At 40.4% G+C, this 19,235-nt stretch overlaps 1 protein-coding gene across 1 annotated transcript in view; it reads left to right on the top strand.

Moving 5' to 3' along the window:
* Positions 1–19,235, top strand: part of LOC149313585 (bone morphogenetic protein receptor type-2-like) — a 118,082-nt gene that overhangs the window by 80,983 nt on the left and 17,864 nt on the right. Inside the window, exons 4-8 of the mRNA XM_089519382.1 lie at positions 10,184–10,294; positions 11,268–11,359; positions 14,534–14,764; positions 15,692–15,806; positions 17,531–17,691. Of these exons, the coding sequence (XP_089375508.1) occupies positions 10,184–10,294; positions 11,268–11,359; positions 14,534–14,764; positions 15,692–15,806; positions 17,531–17,691 (710 nt within the window). The remainder of the gene's footprint in view (positions 1–10,183; positions 10,295–11,267; positions 11,360–14,533; positions 14,765–15,691; positions 15,807–17,530; positions 17,692–19,235) is intronic.

Below are 19,235 nucleotides of genomic sequence, written 5' to 3'. Positions count from 1 at the left end.
ACACAATCAATTAAGGTTTAAATGATGGGAACTGTGGCAGTAAACCTTGAGAACCACTCATGTGTTTCCTTCTGTTCCTGGTGTGGTTATGAGATCGAATACTTTTGCTTTTGTTTCTGGTTATAATTTCAGATGAGCATCATAGCCAAACATTAAACACCAATTAATGTTAATTATGGTTTGTTAAAATAGGCTGGCTTTATTGGCTATTGTTTAAAGTTGGTTTGTTGCAAACAGGCAGTAATTAAAATTAACCAACGTTTGCTGTGGGATAGAAAAAAATATGCAGCTGCAATTGATGAAAAATGGAAGCAAAAAGTTCTTACTCTTCATAGCCATACCACTAGAAGCAGATGAGGGAAGCAGTGTGTGAGCTCAGGTCTCAGTGTGGCTCGTTTTCATTGTGATAACCTCTGGTTTGTTGTGGCATATGAGCCAGTTTGATGTCCCTCTCTTCTGACATTTCTACTCCCATCTCTTTTTGCAGATGAAGTATTTTAAAAAATAGGTCCTCAACCAAATGTTGTCCTGTTCTTTTTCTTCCTGAGACCTGTTTCTACAAAAACCTGTCAACCTATTCCAAACACTCTCTCCTTATTTGTATCCCTGAAATTCCAATTCCTGCCAAGTGAGAGGCTGTACAGACTGGCATGAAAGGCTGGCATGGGGGCGGAGTGGGGAAATGGCGTCTGCACAACGCACGCCCCAACTATGCCCCCATACCAGGATGTCACCGCACTCCCCCCACATGGCGGGCGGCATCATGGCACTCCTCTGGTGCTTTCCACAGCACAAAAAGGAGCCACTTTTTGCAGCTCCCTTTTGCTCTGCAGAAACGCCAGATCAGGGCCATGGCATGTAGTTGCCACGGCCCCAATCCAGTGAAGACAGAGACAGCTGCAGGCAGTCCTTCAGACATTTTGTTTCCAAACTGCTTAGGGCTTTATTTTATGACTAGCAATTTCAATTGTTCTTGAAAACAATCTAATATTCACCACAGCTTGAACAATATGGGAAACATATGGCTCAAAAAGCATGTCCCAGACATAACTGCATTCTAGATTTTGCACCAGTAGATGTTTCTGAATACTTCAAAGGTAGACCTATCTATCCACTTCCAAGACTCATACTGAGCCATTTTACTTGTAGAACAGTATGTGGTTTAACACAGTGGCTAAATAACACTAGAATAAATATAAGCATAAAATAGGTAAAACAGTCCTATCAACCCAGCTGGCAGATTACTCCCTCATTTATTAAAATGAAAGTCTGAAAGTTCAAGTTTCCCCATTATTTTAGGAGGTGACTCTCCTCCTCATGTGGAAAACTCTCCTTTTTCAGACCACACTTTCAAGAGCTGTAGGTTAATCTGCCTCTGCCATAGCTTAAATAGCAAAATGTACAGTATTTGAGAAATCCTTTATCAGTGTTGCTGTAATGGCATATCTGTCAGTCTCTACATGCAAAGAAAAGCAGCCTAACATTTTAAACAATAAATGATGTTTGCAAACCATATAACACACTACTGGAAGAAAGAAAATCTACATATACAGAGGGGGAAATCCTTTTTGCCATCTTGTAAGTGGTATGTTTCTTTATAAATGTTTGTCTGATCGAATAAGCATGACTTGCAATTTAAAACATGTTGTGCAAGTAATATTTTTTTAAAAAACTGATACTTCATTTTAATTTGTAGCCAAATTTGATCCAAATATAGAACATCTTAATAATAAAGTTTTATCTTCACTGTTGCTTCTGAAAAAGTCTTATGTAATATGGAAAAAAGATTTGGGATTTTAGTTTGAATGCTTATTACCTCTTGAGCATCTCAACGAAATCTAACAAATATATATTGCATTAGCAGCACAAAATCAATTAGAGCTAAACCTGCTAAACACCGAGCCTGTAGCAGTTGTTACAATTTTCTCAACTATCCTGAGTGATTAACTCTGAGTCAAAAATGAAATCATCACAATGAAAGAAGTCAGTTAAATTTACAATGTAACCAGAAAAATCACCTTATTCCTGCAGAGATTTAGACAATGACAGGATTAGGACAATGTTTAAAATTCATATTTTTCCTCCTTCAGTTTATAACCCAGATTTACTAGAAGGCATTATTAAACGGATCATATTCTCACTTTCTTGCTCTTTGAGATCCATTGACAAATGAAAGCAGGATGAAGACACAAATGACTTTTGTGTGTCCAAGACAAACATAATTCAAACTAATGCTTCTATTCAAACTAGATGTGATTTTTTAAAAGAGAATGTTTCTGTTCAGTTGTGTCACTTTATATGAAGGTCATCCAGCTAACGTTTAGGTGTGGTCTTCATTTAACCTCAGTTTTATATGATCATCTGCCCTGTGACTAGGAGATGAAGCTATCAAAATGATCAGTCATCAGTGTCATCTGAGTGTTTACATTTAGGATTTTAGAAAGCTCTATAGACAGAGACAGCTTCGGTCGCCTAGATGGATGGACTATGCAGGGAACTGGACGTGGGGAGTGTCCCTGTTGGTCCTGCTGGATCTCTCAGCAGCTTTCGATACCATCGGCCATGGTATCCTTCTGAGCTGCCTTTCTGGGATGGAACTGGGGGGCACTATTATGCAGTGGTTCTGGTCTTTCCTGGAGAGGTGGACTCAGAAGGTGGTGCTGGGTGACTCAGACGCCTTGGCTGCTGGCCTGTGGCATTCCTCAGGGTTCTGTTCTGACCCCCATGTTATTCAACATCTACATGAAACCTCTGGGAGAAGTCGTCTGGAGTTTTGGGGTGCAGTGTCACCAATATGGGACTTGTGAATTGATGTTGTATCTATTGCAGTGGCTACAGCTACAGTTAATCATCTAGCTGTGATATTGTAGAAAAATCCACCACTTGTAAACTATAGAATTACGGTTTCAGATCTTCACTAAAATGTTGAGAAAGGATTGACGTAATCAGAACCTGAAGTTTGTCTTCAGTTTCACAACTGAAGTTTGGCCCATTTGAGAAATACAGTGTGCGATGAGGTTGCAATGGCACGTGCTCCCATGGTGCGTGCACTGCGCCGCGTGTCATGCACAGGCCCCATTATTTTCAATCGGGCTTGAGTATACACACTATTTGCCTTATGTGGAGGGGTCTGGAATGGATCCCCCGCATAAGGCAAGGGCACACTGTAATTACAAACTGTGATTAGTTTAAATTAAATTAGGAAATAAATTTCTAGTAGCTTCCTCCTCCTCTTGGCATATGGAGAAAGAGAGAAGAGGAGCATTCAGGCCCAAGGCAGCAACAGGCTCATTTCTGTACAGTAATGCTATATGGTTTATGGTACTATATGGAACAATGCAAATTATATTCTAAAATGTTATACTCATGTTACCTGAAAAATATGCAGACATTTGAATATGAATCAACATAATCATAATTTTTTTGGGGGAAAGATGATATCATCCTAAACATCTGCTTGAGCAAAGTGATCTTTTAATCTTGCTCTAACAACTGTATTATACTTAATAAACCACTTATTACAACTATGTTTGATTCACAGATTGGCAAGAAACGAATCTATATAAAAAAAATTATTTCAAATTGGTTGTGTGTATTTCAGATAGAAAAGCAGTCTGCAATCTTAGTCTGAAACAGGAGGGTACATGTAGGACATACAACATAATATTTCACTGTGCCCCTTAATATATGGGACCCCCTAAGCTGTTAGACACTTGAGCAGGTCAGTTCCCTCTTCTTCTGCCTGCTGTTTGGGGGATATGGGAGCTGTTTGCAGTTGCCACAAACATTCTTCACCTGAAACAGCTATGATTCATAAATGTGACCTGTAGATTTTACACAGGCTGCCTCACTTCTGTTTTCTTTGAACCAGAGCCTAGAAGTGTGATTTCATTAAAATATTTGGCACTCCACTCCCTCACCTTGCTGCTGCTTTATTTGGCCAGCATCCAGGTAGGCAGGACAGTCACTGGTATGCCAAACCTGAGGCACAGCCACAGGCAAAGTAGCTTTAAGTGAGAGGTATGAGAAGAGGAATGCAAATAGGACTTGGAAAAGCTTATAATAAGGTTTCACCAGAGTGGTCCAGCTTCATCTTCCCAGATGCTGCTGCCTGCTTTCTGTTTTAATGTAAGTAATAGTAGCTGATGCATTTCAGTCAAAAGAGAAGGTGGTTTTGTGTGTGTGTGTGTGTGTGTGTGTGTGTGTGTGTGTGTGTGATGAAGTAGTGGTTGAGCAAACTGAAGCAGCTCCCCTCCTAATTTTGCTGCCTGGAGGCCCTTGCTACCTAAACAATACTGAGAAGAGGTGCAGGTCCCAGGCTCCTAGGTCCTAGCGGGACACCATGTTTAAAATGCTTCCCTCCTCCTGTTTCTCTTGGTAACCTATTCTACTCTGCTCAAGTTCTTGTCAGGCAGTTTTGGAGAAAATTCTGTTTTAATGCACAAACATTTGTACTTCTGGGCATTTGGAGGATTTACCAGATAGATAAAGGAGATTATGCAGGGGGTTGGACTGGATGGCCCTTATGGTCTCTTCCAACTCTAGCATTCTATGATTCTATATTATTTTTAGTTAGTCCTATTTCACTTACAAATTAATGAGTATGCAGCCCTAACTATATTTTCACAATTTATAATTTGTTTTATAAAACAATATTTGGGGTCCAGTAGGTGGGATAGAATGATACTGCATGTCATGAAGAGGAACACTGGTAAAAATAGTGGCTTGCAACCAGAGCTTGGAACATTAGATTTGTATAATTTGTTGGTGTTATAAGTTAAAAATCATGAGATTGATTTGTTGTTATTAACATTAATAGCTGAAATAATTAAATTCACTGAATTGTCATTAGACCATGGAATTTACATAGGATGACATGGAGAGAGTCACCACTGGCTGCGAGGGGTACAGTTTGTTGTCATCTCTTTTAAAAGTGCTCTTTTTGGCATTTTACACTTGCCTTCTTCAACTGGATATAATGGGGGTCCAACACATCTGGAAGTTGTGTGGCTGGAAAACATTGCCCTAAAGCACGGGATCTCATCAAGCAACTGCCTTGAATCCCATCTTAGGAGAAAGACGAGATATAAATTCGATAAATAAATACACAATATTACGTTTTGTTACAGATCTGTATCTTTTTTTTTTAATTCTACCCTCCACTGACATATACTTTGTCTCTTCAGAACTCTTCTTTATTAATGAGAAGTGATGCTAAAGATGAAAAAGAGTTCTAATGTATTTGTTCCCTGGAGGTGCCATGTGGCAGGATACCAAAACCAGACAGTGAATCAAAGAGGAAGAGCTCTCAGTAGAAATGTTTTGAACGCTTTCTAGCATATACAGAACATTTCCCTGCACAACTGAGTCACTGCTCCCCACTTCCAAGGAAAAAGCATGACCTACAGAGATCAAAGTTAGAGCTACATGCAGGAGCCAGGGATCCTAGTTTCAGTCTCTGGCATTCTCTAGTTTAAAAAATCAGGTAGCTAAGAACCCCACTGCTTTCTTCATTCATTTTACATTAATATTTATTTCAGTCTCTTAATCTTGCACTGTGAGGCTAATGAAGTAAAGTGATGGTTGCACAACATTCATTTTGTTTTGTGACCTGTTTTAAAGGAACTGTTGACATCAGTATTCAGGAAGGAATTAACTCGGGGAGTGATCAATACATAATACATAATCAATACATAATCATTAAAGCACCCCCAGCTTTGTTGCTTATGTTGGCCCCTTATGGCCAAGTCCTGAAACCTCCTTCCCACCCTCTCATCACCCAAATAAAATGGCATAATAGCTGCAGCCACATTGATTAAAATGTGTAACATTCTGGAGCAGGCTTTGGCTGGCAAGGGAGTAAAGGAAGGAGAAACCAAGAGAGGAGGAAATTGACTGGAGGGCATTGAGGAAAGGTTTTACTGAATGATTCAAGTTCCTAGCACTGTCAAAATAATAAACACACTAAAGGAGTGTGTGTTTATGTGCCTTCAAATCATCTATTGACTTAGTACAAAGCGGTTAATTGTCATGCAGCCCAAATAATAATGTACAAAACCAGAAAATAAAATCAATACATTTCTCTTGCTTTTAAAATTGATGAGGCAGTAGACATCCTGGAACAAGACAGCACAGAGCCATATGATACATTTCCTCCAGTCCTAATCCTCTCATTGTAGAGTTGGTTGCATAAAAAATAATACAGAATAATTTAGAATAATCCTACTTTTTACTGGATCTAGCACAGAGGGCACCTCCCAACCTCTTCTAAACTCTTATGACCTAAAATAACTAATTCATAGCCAATCATTCTATGGAATCCAGTTACATTGGAGAATAATCAACTGTATTAATAATTTAGCAAATTAAAATACAAGTTGAGTCTCCCTTATCCAGAATTCCAAAATTTGAAATACTCCAAAATCTAAAGCTTTTTTCATGGGTGACTTAGATAGTGTCATCTTTTCTTTTTGATGGTTCAGTGTACACAAACTTCATATTATGTAAAAATTTATTTTCAGGCTATGTGTATAGCATGCATACGAAACATAAATGAACTTCATGTTTAGACTTGAATCCCATCAAACATAGCTCATTATGCAGAGCCTCTGCAGGGACAGCAGATTAAGATGATCCGCCCCAGGAGGCTTATGGTTCCGGATGGATTCCTGATGGCTCTTGGAAAGTTTACTGTTGCCTTGGCAGGTGATCCTGTCGAAGCTCTGGCAGATCTTGGTGCCTGCTTGCCCTGCATTGTTGGATAAGTTTCAGTTTGCACAGTCTAGGGATGTGGACAGGATCCTTGGAGAAGTGAAAGCCACTACGTGCATACTGGATCCTTGCCCTTCTTGGCTTTTGAAAGCAACCAGAGAGGAACTGGCCGAGTGGGCAACGAGGGTGACAAATGCCTCGCTGCAGCAAGGTAGATTTCCATCCTGTCTAAAGGAGGCTGTGGTGAGGCCGTTACTGAAAAAGAGCACCCTAAATCCCACGATTTTGGATATCTATAGGGCAGTCTCTAATATTCTATTCTTGGGCAAGGTTCTGGAACAAGTGGTGGCCTCCTAACTTCAGGGGTTTCTGGATGAAATGGATTATCTAGATCCATTTCATTTTGGCCTCAGACCTGGCTATGGGATGGAGACAGCTTTGGTTGCCTTGGTGGATGACCTACGCAGGGAACTGGACAAGGGGGAGTGTGTCCCTGTAGTCCTGCTGGATCTCTTGGTGGCATTCGATACCATTGGCCATGGTATCCTTCTGGGCCGCCTTTCTGGGATGAGACTTGGGGGCACTGTTATGCAGTGGTTCAGGTCTTTCTTGGAGGGACAAACTCAGAAGGTGGTGTTGGGGGACTCCTGTTTGATTCTTTAACCATTGGCCTGTGGGGTCCCTCAGAGTTCAGTTCTGTCTCCCATGTTATTCAACATCTAGAGGAAACCATTGGGAGAGGTCATCTGGAGTTTGGGAGTGCGGTGTCACCAGTATGCAGATGACAATCAACTCTATCTCTCCTTCCCATCTGATTCCAGGAAATCAGTCTCTGTCCTGAACCAGTGTTTGCTGTCAGTAATGGACTGAATGAGGGCAAACAAATTGAAGCTTAATCCAGACAAGGCAGAGGTGCTCCTAGTCAGTCGTAAAGCAGATCAGGGAATAGGGTTCAGCCTTTGTGCTGGTTGGGGTTACACTCCTCCTGGAATCTCAGGCTCACAGCTTCGGTGTGCTCCTGGATTCAGATCTGAGCCTGGATGCCCAAGTCTTAGCAGTGCCCAGGAATGCATTTGCACAGCTTAAACTTGTGCGCTAGGTGTACCCGTTCCTTGAGATGCCAGATCTGTCTACGGTGGCACGTGCCTTGATTACATCCCATTTGGACTACTGCAACACGCTCTATGTGGGGCTGCCTTTGGAAACTGTCTGGAAACTTCAGTGGGTTCAAAATGCTGCAGCCTGAATGCTGACCGGAGCCAGTTACAGGGAACATATAACTCCCTTGTTAAAGCAGCTTCACTGTCTATCTGTTTGTTTCCGGGCACAATTCAAAGTGCTATAGTCATGACCTATAAAGCCCTACATGGCTTGTGTCCAAACTATTTGAGGAACCGTATCTCTCCATACAAACCTGTGAGAGCGCTAAGATCTGCAGAAGTCCCACCAAGATTACAGGCTCGCCTGGTGAGGACACAAGAGAGAGTCTTCTTGGTGGCTGCTCCCACCCTTTGGAATACCCATCCACAGGATGCTAGACTGGCCCCCTCCCTGCTGGCCTTTCACTGGCAGGTAAACACATTCCTATGCAGGCAGGCTTTTTGAAGTCATGCGAGCCTGGTTTTATTTTGTGGCAGGTTGTTTTAGATTATGTTTTTAACTTTTGTATATTTTTTGTGATTTTATATTGGATATGTTTTAATGGTTTTGAATTTTTTTGCGATTTTAAATGTTTGACCTGTGAGTTGCCATAGATCAAAAATAAATAAATAAATAAATTCCAAAATATTCTAAAACACTTCTTGTCTCAAGCATTTCAGATTAGGGAATGATTTTTTTCCAAGCTCTGCTTCTGGTTCCTCCTCTTTCCATCTGTCCAAGTCGTGATATGAACTAATTAATAAAAAGAAATTGAAAAGGGATTTTAATTTTTCACAAACCTCACTTATACTTGATTGTCACACTTATTGAATTCAATGCTTGGAATAAATTGGCAGATTGACTTTTCTCAATACTGTAGTTAGATATGCACATAAAAATACACCTGGGCCTCGTTATCAATGGGCTTGCTATACGCGGATTTGGGCATCCATGGACAGCAAGCCTGCATTGTCCCTAATGGTAGTGAATGCACGCAGCCATAGCACCATTAGAAATAGCCCTGTTGTTCCCAGTGGCAGCGTGCACTGCCTTTGGGGACAATGGGACTTCAGTAAGCCCCGATTGTTTGGCAGTCCCATTGTCTCTAATGGCTGCACCGCTGTGTGCACATGCCACCATTGGGGACAATGGGGGCTGTTCCAAATGGCATTGCAGCCGCGTGCATGTACCGCCATTGGGAACAATGAAATTTGCGGTCCTGTGGTTTTTGATATCTGCGAGGGGGGGAGGCGCTGAACAGATCCCCCACAGATACTGAGGTCCCACTGTAGTACAATACAACCTATGGGATGCCTTCCCAGACATACCATGAAAACATGAAACTTATTGAAATGAATGACTTTTGGTGGAAGTTGACCATAGAGTCATATAGGAAGACCTAGAAATCCTAGGTCCTTAAGAGCAAATCTGTATTCAACCCCTGGCAGAAGTATACTATAGAATTGCACTGGAGGAGATAGAAAATGCCTAGCAATAGCAAGTACATTTCTATACCACTTATCGGTGTACTTAAGCACTCCCTAAGCAATTTACAATGTGTAAGCCAATTGCCCCCAACAAGCTGAGTAGTCATTTTAGCTACCTACGAATGGATGCAAGGCTGAGTGGACCCTGGAGCCCTGCCTGGGATTGAACTCACAACCTTGTGGCTGTGAATGGCTGCAGTACTGGCCTTTAGTCACTGTGCCACCAGGAATCCTAAAGTGTACCAGAGTGTACATATTTTTTCGGACATGGATGAATGAAACCATGGGTATTGCAGATAGAGGGGTCATATTGTACTCTAAAGAACAATGTTGAGCAACTTGTTATAGTCCATAGCTCAGGTTTAAAAGATTTGCTTGGATTATAAAAATCACCAACAGCTAGATTCTAATCTGTAAATTAAGATGTAGGGTTTCATCCAGGATTTTCCTATTACAGAAGGAAGGGCCTCATCCATGGAAAGTTTCTGGTACAGCAGAGTAATTTCACTGACAGAATGGGGCGGGGGGGGGGGGGAGTTGGTTTTTCTCTATTTTGCTCTTCCCTCTGCAGCCCACTACATCCACTCACAAACTGTTGTGGGCCTGTGGGATGGCTCTGAAATGTAGGGGAGATTTTATTCAGGCCTCTAGCAGGATAGGCAACTGAAGAAAAAAGATCTCCCTTAAGGGCCTGCTTCTGGAACGAACTCACAAAGTTTTAAAAACTATTAGGGATGTATAATTCATTTGCTAGTGTAACACTTCCATTCCATTTTGTGCTGGGTATTTTTATTCCTTCTGGTTCCATATGAAAAGATAATCACAGAATGGTTTATTTCTTTCAGATTCATCTCATTCACTTCGTCGAGATGAAACAACTGTCATCATTCTGGCATCACTATCTGTATTGGCTGTTTTGGTGGTTGCTCTTTTCTTTGGATACAGGATGCTTGTAGGTAAGTTTTATTCATTTTGTAAGCAGGAATAGAAGTAATTCTTTGTCATTTTTTTCTCATTGTCATTATGTTCTTGTTACTTTATCCCTTGCTCTTTCTTACTCACAACTTTATTCTATTTGTCAATATAGAATTTTTAAATTTCTCAAAAAAATGGTCTTGAAACCTGTTTAACAGATCAGAATGTGGTTATCAGTTTACTGTCAGTTTAGTATAATTCCAGAAAATTAGGTTTTAGATTCTCAGGGAGATTCCTAAACTGTAATGACTAGAACACCTTGCCCATGTGGCCTCCCTATCCTTTGTTGAGGTGCTTCATCAGTACTAGATCTTCAGACATGAGATGAAGATGACCCATGGGATACAGATGTTGTAGGACTGCAGCTCCCATCGTCCTCACCCAGTATAGCCATAATCCCTGGGATTATGGCATTTGTAGCCCAAATGCAGCCAGGGCACAAAATTGGGAGAGCCCGCTATAGCGTTTAAAGGTGTTTGAAAACGTTTTTTAAATAGTCGGTGCTATAAAGTATTCATATATTACCATAATTCAGACTTGTTTTAATAAACCACAGTATGAACTAGCATATTCAGGTGTGTGCAGCCCAGCCCATTCACTCCTGCTGAGCTTTCCCTTTTGCATGAGTGGCTAAACACACCAGGAGGGAAATACCTTGTCATTATCTTGGAATCAAACATTTCAGTTAAATACACTGAAAACAAGCCAAGATATGTATACCAGTAATACACCCTGTATGTTTTGCCTTGTTTGGGTACACTTAATAATAATCCCAGATTTGAACATCCCTCCCTATTTTGTTCATTGGCTCACGTGAAGGGAAGAGCAAAGTTGAAAAGAATTAATAGCATATAATTTATCTACATTGTGATTTATTAAACCAGAATTCCTGGCTTGTTATTGCATGAGCATTTTGATCCAGGCCTTAACTTATGTTTGGATCTTTTTCCTTAGGGGACCGTAAACAAGGTCTGCACAGTATGGATATGATGGAAGCAGCAGCATCAGAACCCTCATTAGACCTGGATAATTTGAAGCTGCTGGAGGTAAATTTGCCATCTGGAGTAGTGAGAACCCTTTCTTGGCATTTCACCTGATTTATGAATCATTTGTTCCATTTAGTACCAGATGTTCTTACCAGTGCAAATAAGTATATAAATATTTTCCTTCATCAGCAAATAGGCTGATAATTATTTGGTGACATGGTACATTTGTTGTTGTTGTTGTTGTTCGGAACTAGGCTAAGATAAAGGGTTGCACTACTTAATAATAATAATAATAATATGTTTTATTTATAGACCGCTATTCCGCGATGATCATAGCGGTGTACAGTAAAATCGTAATACAATACAAAATACAGTTAAAGGAGGGAGAAGTCTCGTCCTTCAGGCAGTCCAAGATGTTGCTGGGTCTGCCTGATGGCTCCCTCTGAGGCCGAGATGACAGTTGAGGAGGGAGGGGCCTCTTCCTTCAGGCAGTCCCTGATGTTGCTGGGTCTGCCTGATGGCTCCCTCTGAGGCCGAGATGACAGTTGAGGAGGGAGGGGCCTCTTCCTTCAGGCAGTCCCTGATGTTGCTGGGTCTGCCTGATGGCTCCCTCTGAGGCCGAGATGACAGTTGAGGAGGGAGGGGCCTCTTCCTTCAGGCAGTCCCCGATGTTGCTGGGTCTGCCTGATCGCTCCCTCTGAGGCCGAGATGACAGTTGAGGAGGGAGGGGCCTCTTCCTTCAGGCAGTCCCTGATGTTGCTGGGTCTGCCTGATCGCTCCCTCTGAGGCCGAGATGACAGTTGAGGAGGGAGGGGCCTCTTCCTTCAGGCAGTCCAAGATGTTGCTGGTCTGCCTGATCGCTCCCTCTGAGGCCGAGATGACAGTTGAGGAGGGAGGGGCCTCTTCCTTCAGGCAGTCCAAGATGTTGCTGGTCTGCCTGATGGCTCCCTCTGAGGCCGAGATGACAGTTGAGTAGGGAGGGGTCTCTTCCTTCAGGCAGTCCCTGATGTTGCTGGGTCTGCCTGATGGCTCCCTCTCTATACTTCTTCTATAATGTCACTAAAGAATGTTTGTAAAGAAAATATTCAATTTGACATTTATAGCTGTCATTTAGAAAGAAAAAAAAGCAGAATGCTATGGAACTATGCCTGCTTATGTTCTTTAGTGGTCATTTGGAGAAGTGTGCAGTAACTCCCTATCCACACAACCCACCTGTCTCCTGACAGCTCCTCTTCCAGTCTTGCAGTGTCCAAATGTAGTCAGGGAGCATCCAAGCATCCACATATAGTAACATAGCTGGTCACTACTTTGTCACCTCCACCAAGTGATTGTGGGAGAGGTGACAGGATACAGGTGTGTTCTGCACTCAGGGAGAGGGAACAGAGTTTTCTGTTCTCCTAGAGCCATCTGGGATCACAGTTCATGTATTACTAATATTCACAGGGTTGAGGAGTACCTGTTTTGAACACAATCATGGAGACCCATGGGGTGTGCATGGTGTGTTTTTAATCTTATTGTTATGTTTTAAAAATGCTTTTATATTATTTTAGTTAGTAATGTTTTACTAGAATAATGTACTTAATTGGTTTTTTAAAACTTTTTTTCCCTTGTTAGGCTTTTAGAGACTTAGAGGCAAAACAAGTGGTCAAAAAGAGCCAGCTTCCTGGCAGACAGCCACACACCCCCAGTCTGCCAAGAAGCCACACGGCCAACTGCACATGTGGCAGATCCACAGCATTTGGCAGTGCAGCGTTTACTCACGCTGCGCTGAATAAACGCTAAAAATCACCACTACCACGGCAAAGCCACTCTTTCCTCGGTGCAAATAATTTTCTGCTGCTCCCTTTTGCGCCGGGAAAAGGCTGGGTTGGGGCCATGGTGAGCGGTTGGCGAGCAAAGGGGAGGCGGCAAGCTGCTCCTTACCCACCGTCTGTTTTGCCCCTTTGTTTTCATCTGTGCTGTAGACCACCTTGGATCTTATGTTGGGAGAAAGTCAAGAGATAAATAAAATAAATAATAATACAGTCAAATAAATAATAAATACTGTTTTAATTTGAGTGAAGCTTTGTGTCATAAAGGTCCAAAACACACTGCAGAAATAGTCCAGTTTGATACCACTTTAACTGCCCTTTTTCAATGCTAGGGAATCCTGGGAGTTGTAGCTTATTGTGACACCAGAGCTCTTTCCAACAGAGAAGCCTAAATGTTTCACAAAACTACGGTTCCCAGAATTCCCTGGCATTGAACCAGAGCAGTTAAAGCGGCCTCAAACTGGATTATTTCTGCAGTGTGTTTTGGACCAAAGTCAATTTGATATTAAATATTACATTATTAAATCATGTGAGCAGGATTTGGTCCCCACCTTTTTAAAGTAACAGCATCTTCAGGGGATCCTGATCCAAATTGGGGCTTTTGTGTAGGAAGATTAACGGTTCCCCACCTTCCCATGCTATTTTCCCATTTTAAAAAATCCGCTCACATCCCAGCTTCTGTTGTTGTAAAGGCCACCTTGGTTTTCAATGCAGGAGCAACACAAGAGAGAGAGCTAAGATCTCTTTCTTTGAACTGAAGTCTCAGTCCAGATTGAGGGGAGTGTTGGTGTTGCTGTTTTTTGAAGAAGAGAAGAGAAAATGAGAGTATTTTAATCACAGGATTCAAAGGCATGGTTATTATCATGTTTAGTCTGTTACTATCTTAGCAAAACTATTCCTGGCTATTGGGTGTTCACTCAGGAACAGGATCCATTAAATTCAAGATGTGTTAGCTGGAAAACAAACTGACAGCCCTCAGTGTGCACACATAGATGCACTCTTGCTTTTTTTGAGTCTTGCCAAGTTGTACAGTGGACCCTTGTTATACGCTGGGGTTTGGTTCCAAAATCCCCCGTGGATAACAAAATCTGTGGATGCTCAAGTCCCATTAAATATAATGACATAGCAAAATGGTGTCCCTTATAAAAAATGGAAAATCAAGCTTTGATATTTTAAATTTATACTTTTTCGGAACGTTTTCAAACCGTGGATGCTTGAATCCGTGTATAAGAAGGGCCGACTGTACATATGGGAATGAAATGCTGTGCAACAGATGAAAGGCCACAGTCCAACACTGATACCTGAATATGCAAACTCATTCAGATCAACAGATTTAAGTGTGTTTTTGTTGGATAATGTCCAGAATATGGAGTTAATGTTATTTAGAAGTTGAACTAATGACCATTTTACAAAAAATTCACAGCTGATTGGTCGAGGGCGATATGGAGCAGTGTACAAAGGTTCCTTAGATGAGCGTCCAGTGGCTGTAAAAGTGTTTTCTTTCACTAATCGCCAAAACTTCATCAATGAGAGAAACATATACCGAATCCCGCTGATGGAACATGACAACATTGCCCACTTCATTGTTGGGGATGAGAGATTCACTGCAGATGGACGCATGGAGTATTTATTAGTGATGGAATATTATCCCAATGTAAGTAATAATTTGAAGAGTTACTTGAGATCTGTGGGAAAATATATAGTAAAGGCAAATGTATGTATGGTAGTTACAGCAAAAGTATTCTGTGGGAATTTATGTAAATAAATGAATGTTCAGAAATCCAAGTATACTAATCTTGTAGCATTGCATCTTTTTTAAACAGTAGAACTCAGGGTAAAGAAGAGCAAGCCAAGAGTTGAATTTTATACAAACCCTTTTCCACAGTTTTGTCTCATTCTAGCATCCCACTCAAAAAGAAGAAGAAAACATAGGGCTTTACAGAACACATAGTCTTGAATGAAGCTTGGAAATAATTTGTTAAAAATTAATGCACTTTTCTAAATTCGTTTAAAAAATCCAGCAACTTTTAAAGATTTTGATACTTTAATAATTAAACATAAATAACATTGTTTTTAGTAACAGTTAATATTTTGTGTTAACTTGCTTTGCTACTCTTGCAGATTATTATTATTATTATTATTATTATTATTATTATTATTAATTTCCTGTCCTTTCCCCTAAACTGGGACTCAGAGCAGCTTACAAGATTTAAAACAGTACAGCTAAAAACACAGAAAAATATATTAATGCAGATAAGTGGGAGGTGACTATATGGATAATTTTAAATAATGTTTTAAAATTTCATGATTTAAATATTAATAATTTCTTAATTATTAATGTAATGAATTTATTTTATCAATTTATCTTAACTTTTTTAACATTAACACATTTCTTCTAAAAGTTATTTAATGATTGAATGTTAATACACTAGTGGTAACTGACATTTCCAAGCTCTGGTCTTGAAGAATTGTATCCCTGCAATCACTGGGACAAAAGAGCATACGTAGTTTGAATAAATCCTCTCTATAGTAGATTAATTTAGCTAATGAACCTAATGAACTCTGCATATTCTCTTTCCAGGGTTCTTTGTGCAGATATTTGAGTCTTCATGCTAGTGACTGGGTGAATTCCTGTCGTTTGGCACACTCTATAACTAGAGGCCTAGCGTATCTTCATACAGAATTACCACGAGGAGGTAATGTTAGGAGGCGCAATTTTTCATGAAGATAATTTTGGGTTGCATTTTAGATTCCAGAGTCATATGATGTTTAGATATTTAAGATGATGCCAATATTTCTGTCAACAGAAGTAAATTGGATCCATTTTTATGTTGCTTGATCTTTGTGTAAATTTATTTGGAGTTATCCTTTAAAATATAACTATTATTATATATCTGATTTTGGTTTGGGTATGCTCTTATACATACAGAGGTCCCTTCTCTTACGCGGGAGATCCGTTCCGGACTCCCCCATGTAAAAGAAATTCCATGTATGCTTGAGCCCCATTAGAAGTAATGGGGCTTGTGCTCATGGCGCGCATGCGCACCACAAGTGTGCACACCATTACTTCTTCCGGTACGACTTTCAGCGTATGTTGAAAGCCACATATAATGCACCTGTCTATGACGCGGGCACACTGTACATGCTGCTAAGAAAACTATGTATGAATGGAAAAGAAGTACATAACGTGAAAAACTGATAATAGAAATTAGGGGGGAAATCAAAATTCATATATTCAAAACTCTCTTCAGTAATGTGTTATCACACTGCAGCTCTATGAAATGCTATTAGAAAAAGTTTTAAATAGAAATATAACAGAAATATAAATAAGAAATGCAGCAACAGAACTCCACAGTGTTTGTGTGCCAGATATTGAGCATTTTCTGAATAAATGTATGCAGAGTAATGACTTGACTTTCTTGAGTCGGGGTGGGGGGATAGTATGGACCATTCATTTTTATATTTCCCATGTTGTCACATTTTCAAAAACAGTTTTCGTCAGTCTTACAACAACAACAACATAAGAGTAGTAATTGAAGGATATGCCTGTTGTCAGGAAAACCTTTACAACTTAATCATGTATCAGTGAATGAGAATATCCACTATATAAACTTTCTACATTATAGAAAAAAGGAGCACGAGGTAGCCTTCTTAAGTTCAACAGAACAGTTGAATCCCCATAGTTATTTGGCTATTAGAGACAGTATTCAGATTAAAACTGCTCCATATGATGAAGACTTTAACTTGCCTTAGTTTTGCTTTCAGTGCATACAGCCCTCCTTGAAACGTACATTCTTGCTTCTGTATGTATGAGTATATGTGTTCATGTATGTTTTGTACATTATCCAGATAGAAATAACTAGTGCAGCACTGATTTTAGACCTATAATTAACCAGATGAATTAAATGTTTGAGGATGTTGTGCTGCAGGGGACTTTTTAAACACCTTATTTTAAAAAGTTAGAAGAGGTGTATATTTACATACATGTCCTATAAAGAATGGGTGGATAACCTGTGACCCTCTAGATATTGTTGGACTACAACTCCCATCATCCCTCATCATTAGCTAGGATTGCTATGACTGATGAGAGTTGCAGTTAAACAACATCTTTAGGGCTGCAAGCTGCCCACCTGTGCTGTAAATACAAACAAATAACAAAAGATCTCAGTTGGCACGAGGACTGAAGTTGGCCTTCAGTTTTACGGAGAATAAAAGATCTCTATGGATTTGCTGATGGGGAAATTTGTATTGTTTTCCCCTTTTTAAAAAGTTATCTTGAGCATTCAGGTACTATAGCAAGAAAATATACCCATAGGTCCAAGTGAAGAATGTCTTTGCTGAAATGCCTATGTTTTATTTCATAATATATGCAAAGGAACAATTAGAAATCCTAAAACAATATATTCATGTATTCAAACAGATCACTATAAACCTGCCATCTCCCATCGCGATTTGAACAGCCGCAATGTATTGGTGAAGAATGATGGAACATGTGTCATCAGTGATTTTGGTCTCTCCATGAAGCTAACAGGAAATAGACTAGTGCGCCCAGGTGAGGAGGACAATGCTGCAATTAGTGAGGTGAGTATAAAATGAGAATCCAAAGAAAGGATGTGGTTAAATAATGCAAAGTGGAAGAAAACATATACAGAAATACCTTCAGAAACCTGAAAAAGAGACAGGGTGAATGTAATAACTGCTTATCTTCTTTGAGAATAAATAATTGGGAATCCATAGCCTGATGGGCTTATTCTCAAGGCAGTAAGTATTCCCTTGCCTAAATAAAAGGAGCAGCACTTAGAAGCACGTCAGACATATCTTTGTTGTTAAGATGTTCACAGACATGGTTTTATCGTTTCTTGGTTGTTGCTTGAAAATATGAAGGAGGAAGGCCAAGCATGAAATACGTTGAGTTCTTCATATCTGGCACAGTGGCCTTGTATAGTCTTAATCGGTTGACATTAGGTCTCTTTGGGTGTGTCTGCCTCCCTTGCCAACCTCATGATGATCTGGCTACTTAATAAACTCTGCTGTCAAAGGAAGGAAGCTTTCCTCTCTTTTCCATTATAGCAGAGATTACACTGTTTCTAGAATATACTAGATCTTCCTCTATATAATGTGGCATCAAATCCAAGTTTTCATCCGCAGGTATTCTTAAGAGACCTCTATAGACCAATCCTGCATCTGTGGGCTTGTCTACACCAGCTGGAATAATCCAGGTGCATTCTGCTTTGGAGCTGCCCCAAAGCGATGCAAAGCAAGGGAACTGCTTGGCAGACAAGGAAGCAGCCCCAGGGAGGCTTTCCAGCACTGATCAATGAGTGAGACAGAAAATGCTAACACTTGCTAGAACCAGTCTGTCCAAGTGGATGTTTGACATGTGGACAACTGGATCACTCCCCATCCAACCTGTTCCAGCTGTCCACACTTCAGAAGCACCATATTAGCACTGGAATTTCCTGGAAGCTCCAGTGTAACCTGCGAGTTTTCTTAGTGGAATTAAAGACTAAAAGAAGCAGTTTTGCTGTAGAACTGGTCATACATCATCTGAAGTGATTGCACCAAATTAGAGGTGAATGCAAGTTTTTCCCCTTGTGTAGGCAGCCCTTTGAATGCACCAGTATGATACAGTCTGCTTCCAGATGATTTAATTCCCACACCAGAAGGACATAGTGCATAGATCAGCCTTAGTTTATAGTCCAGTGGACCTTGTATTGAAGAATGGATGGATGGATCTTGTATATAGCACCTTTGAGACTAAGAGAAAGAAAGAAATTGGTAGCATAAGCTTTCACAGACTTAAGTCTGCTTCCACAGATGTATAGAGTGTATAACTCTACCTATTAAACCTGAGAGGTGGTAAAGCCATGAAGATTTCAGTAAACTTAGAGAAGTATTGAGGGCGATTCCATGGTCAGAAATACTAAAAGATAAAGGAGTTCAGGACGGATGGGGCTTTCTCAAAAGGGAGATACTGAAGGCACAATTTCAAACAGTTCCAGTGAGAAAGAAAAACGGGAGGTGTCTCAAGAAACCAGGATGGATGACTAAGGAACTTTCAACCGAGCTAAGTTTGAAACGGAACATGTATAAGAAATGGAAAAAGGGGGAAATCACAAAAAAGG

The sequence above is a fragment of the Sceloporus occidentalis genome, unplaced genomic scaffold, assembly GCF_023333645.1.
Source record: "Sceloporus occidentalis isolate IW3139 unplaced genomic scaffold, rSceOcc1.0.p SCAF_4, whole genome shotgun sequence".
Lineage (NCBI taxonomy): Eukaryota > Metazoa > Chordata > Lepidosauria > Squamata > Phrynosomatidae > Sceloporus > Sceloporus occidentalis.
Note: the sequence above shows the minus strand (reverse complement) of the source record. Positions and strands in the feature narration are given on the sequence as shown.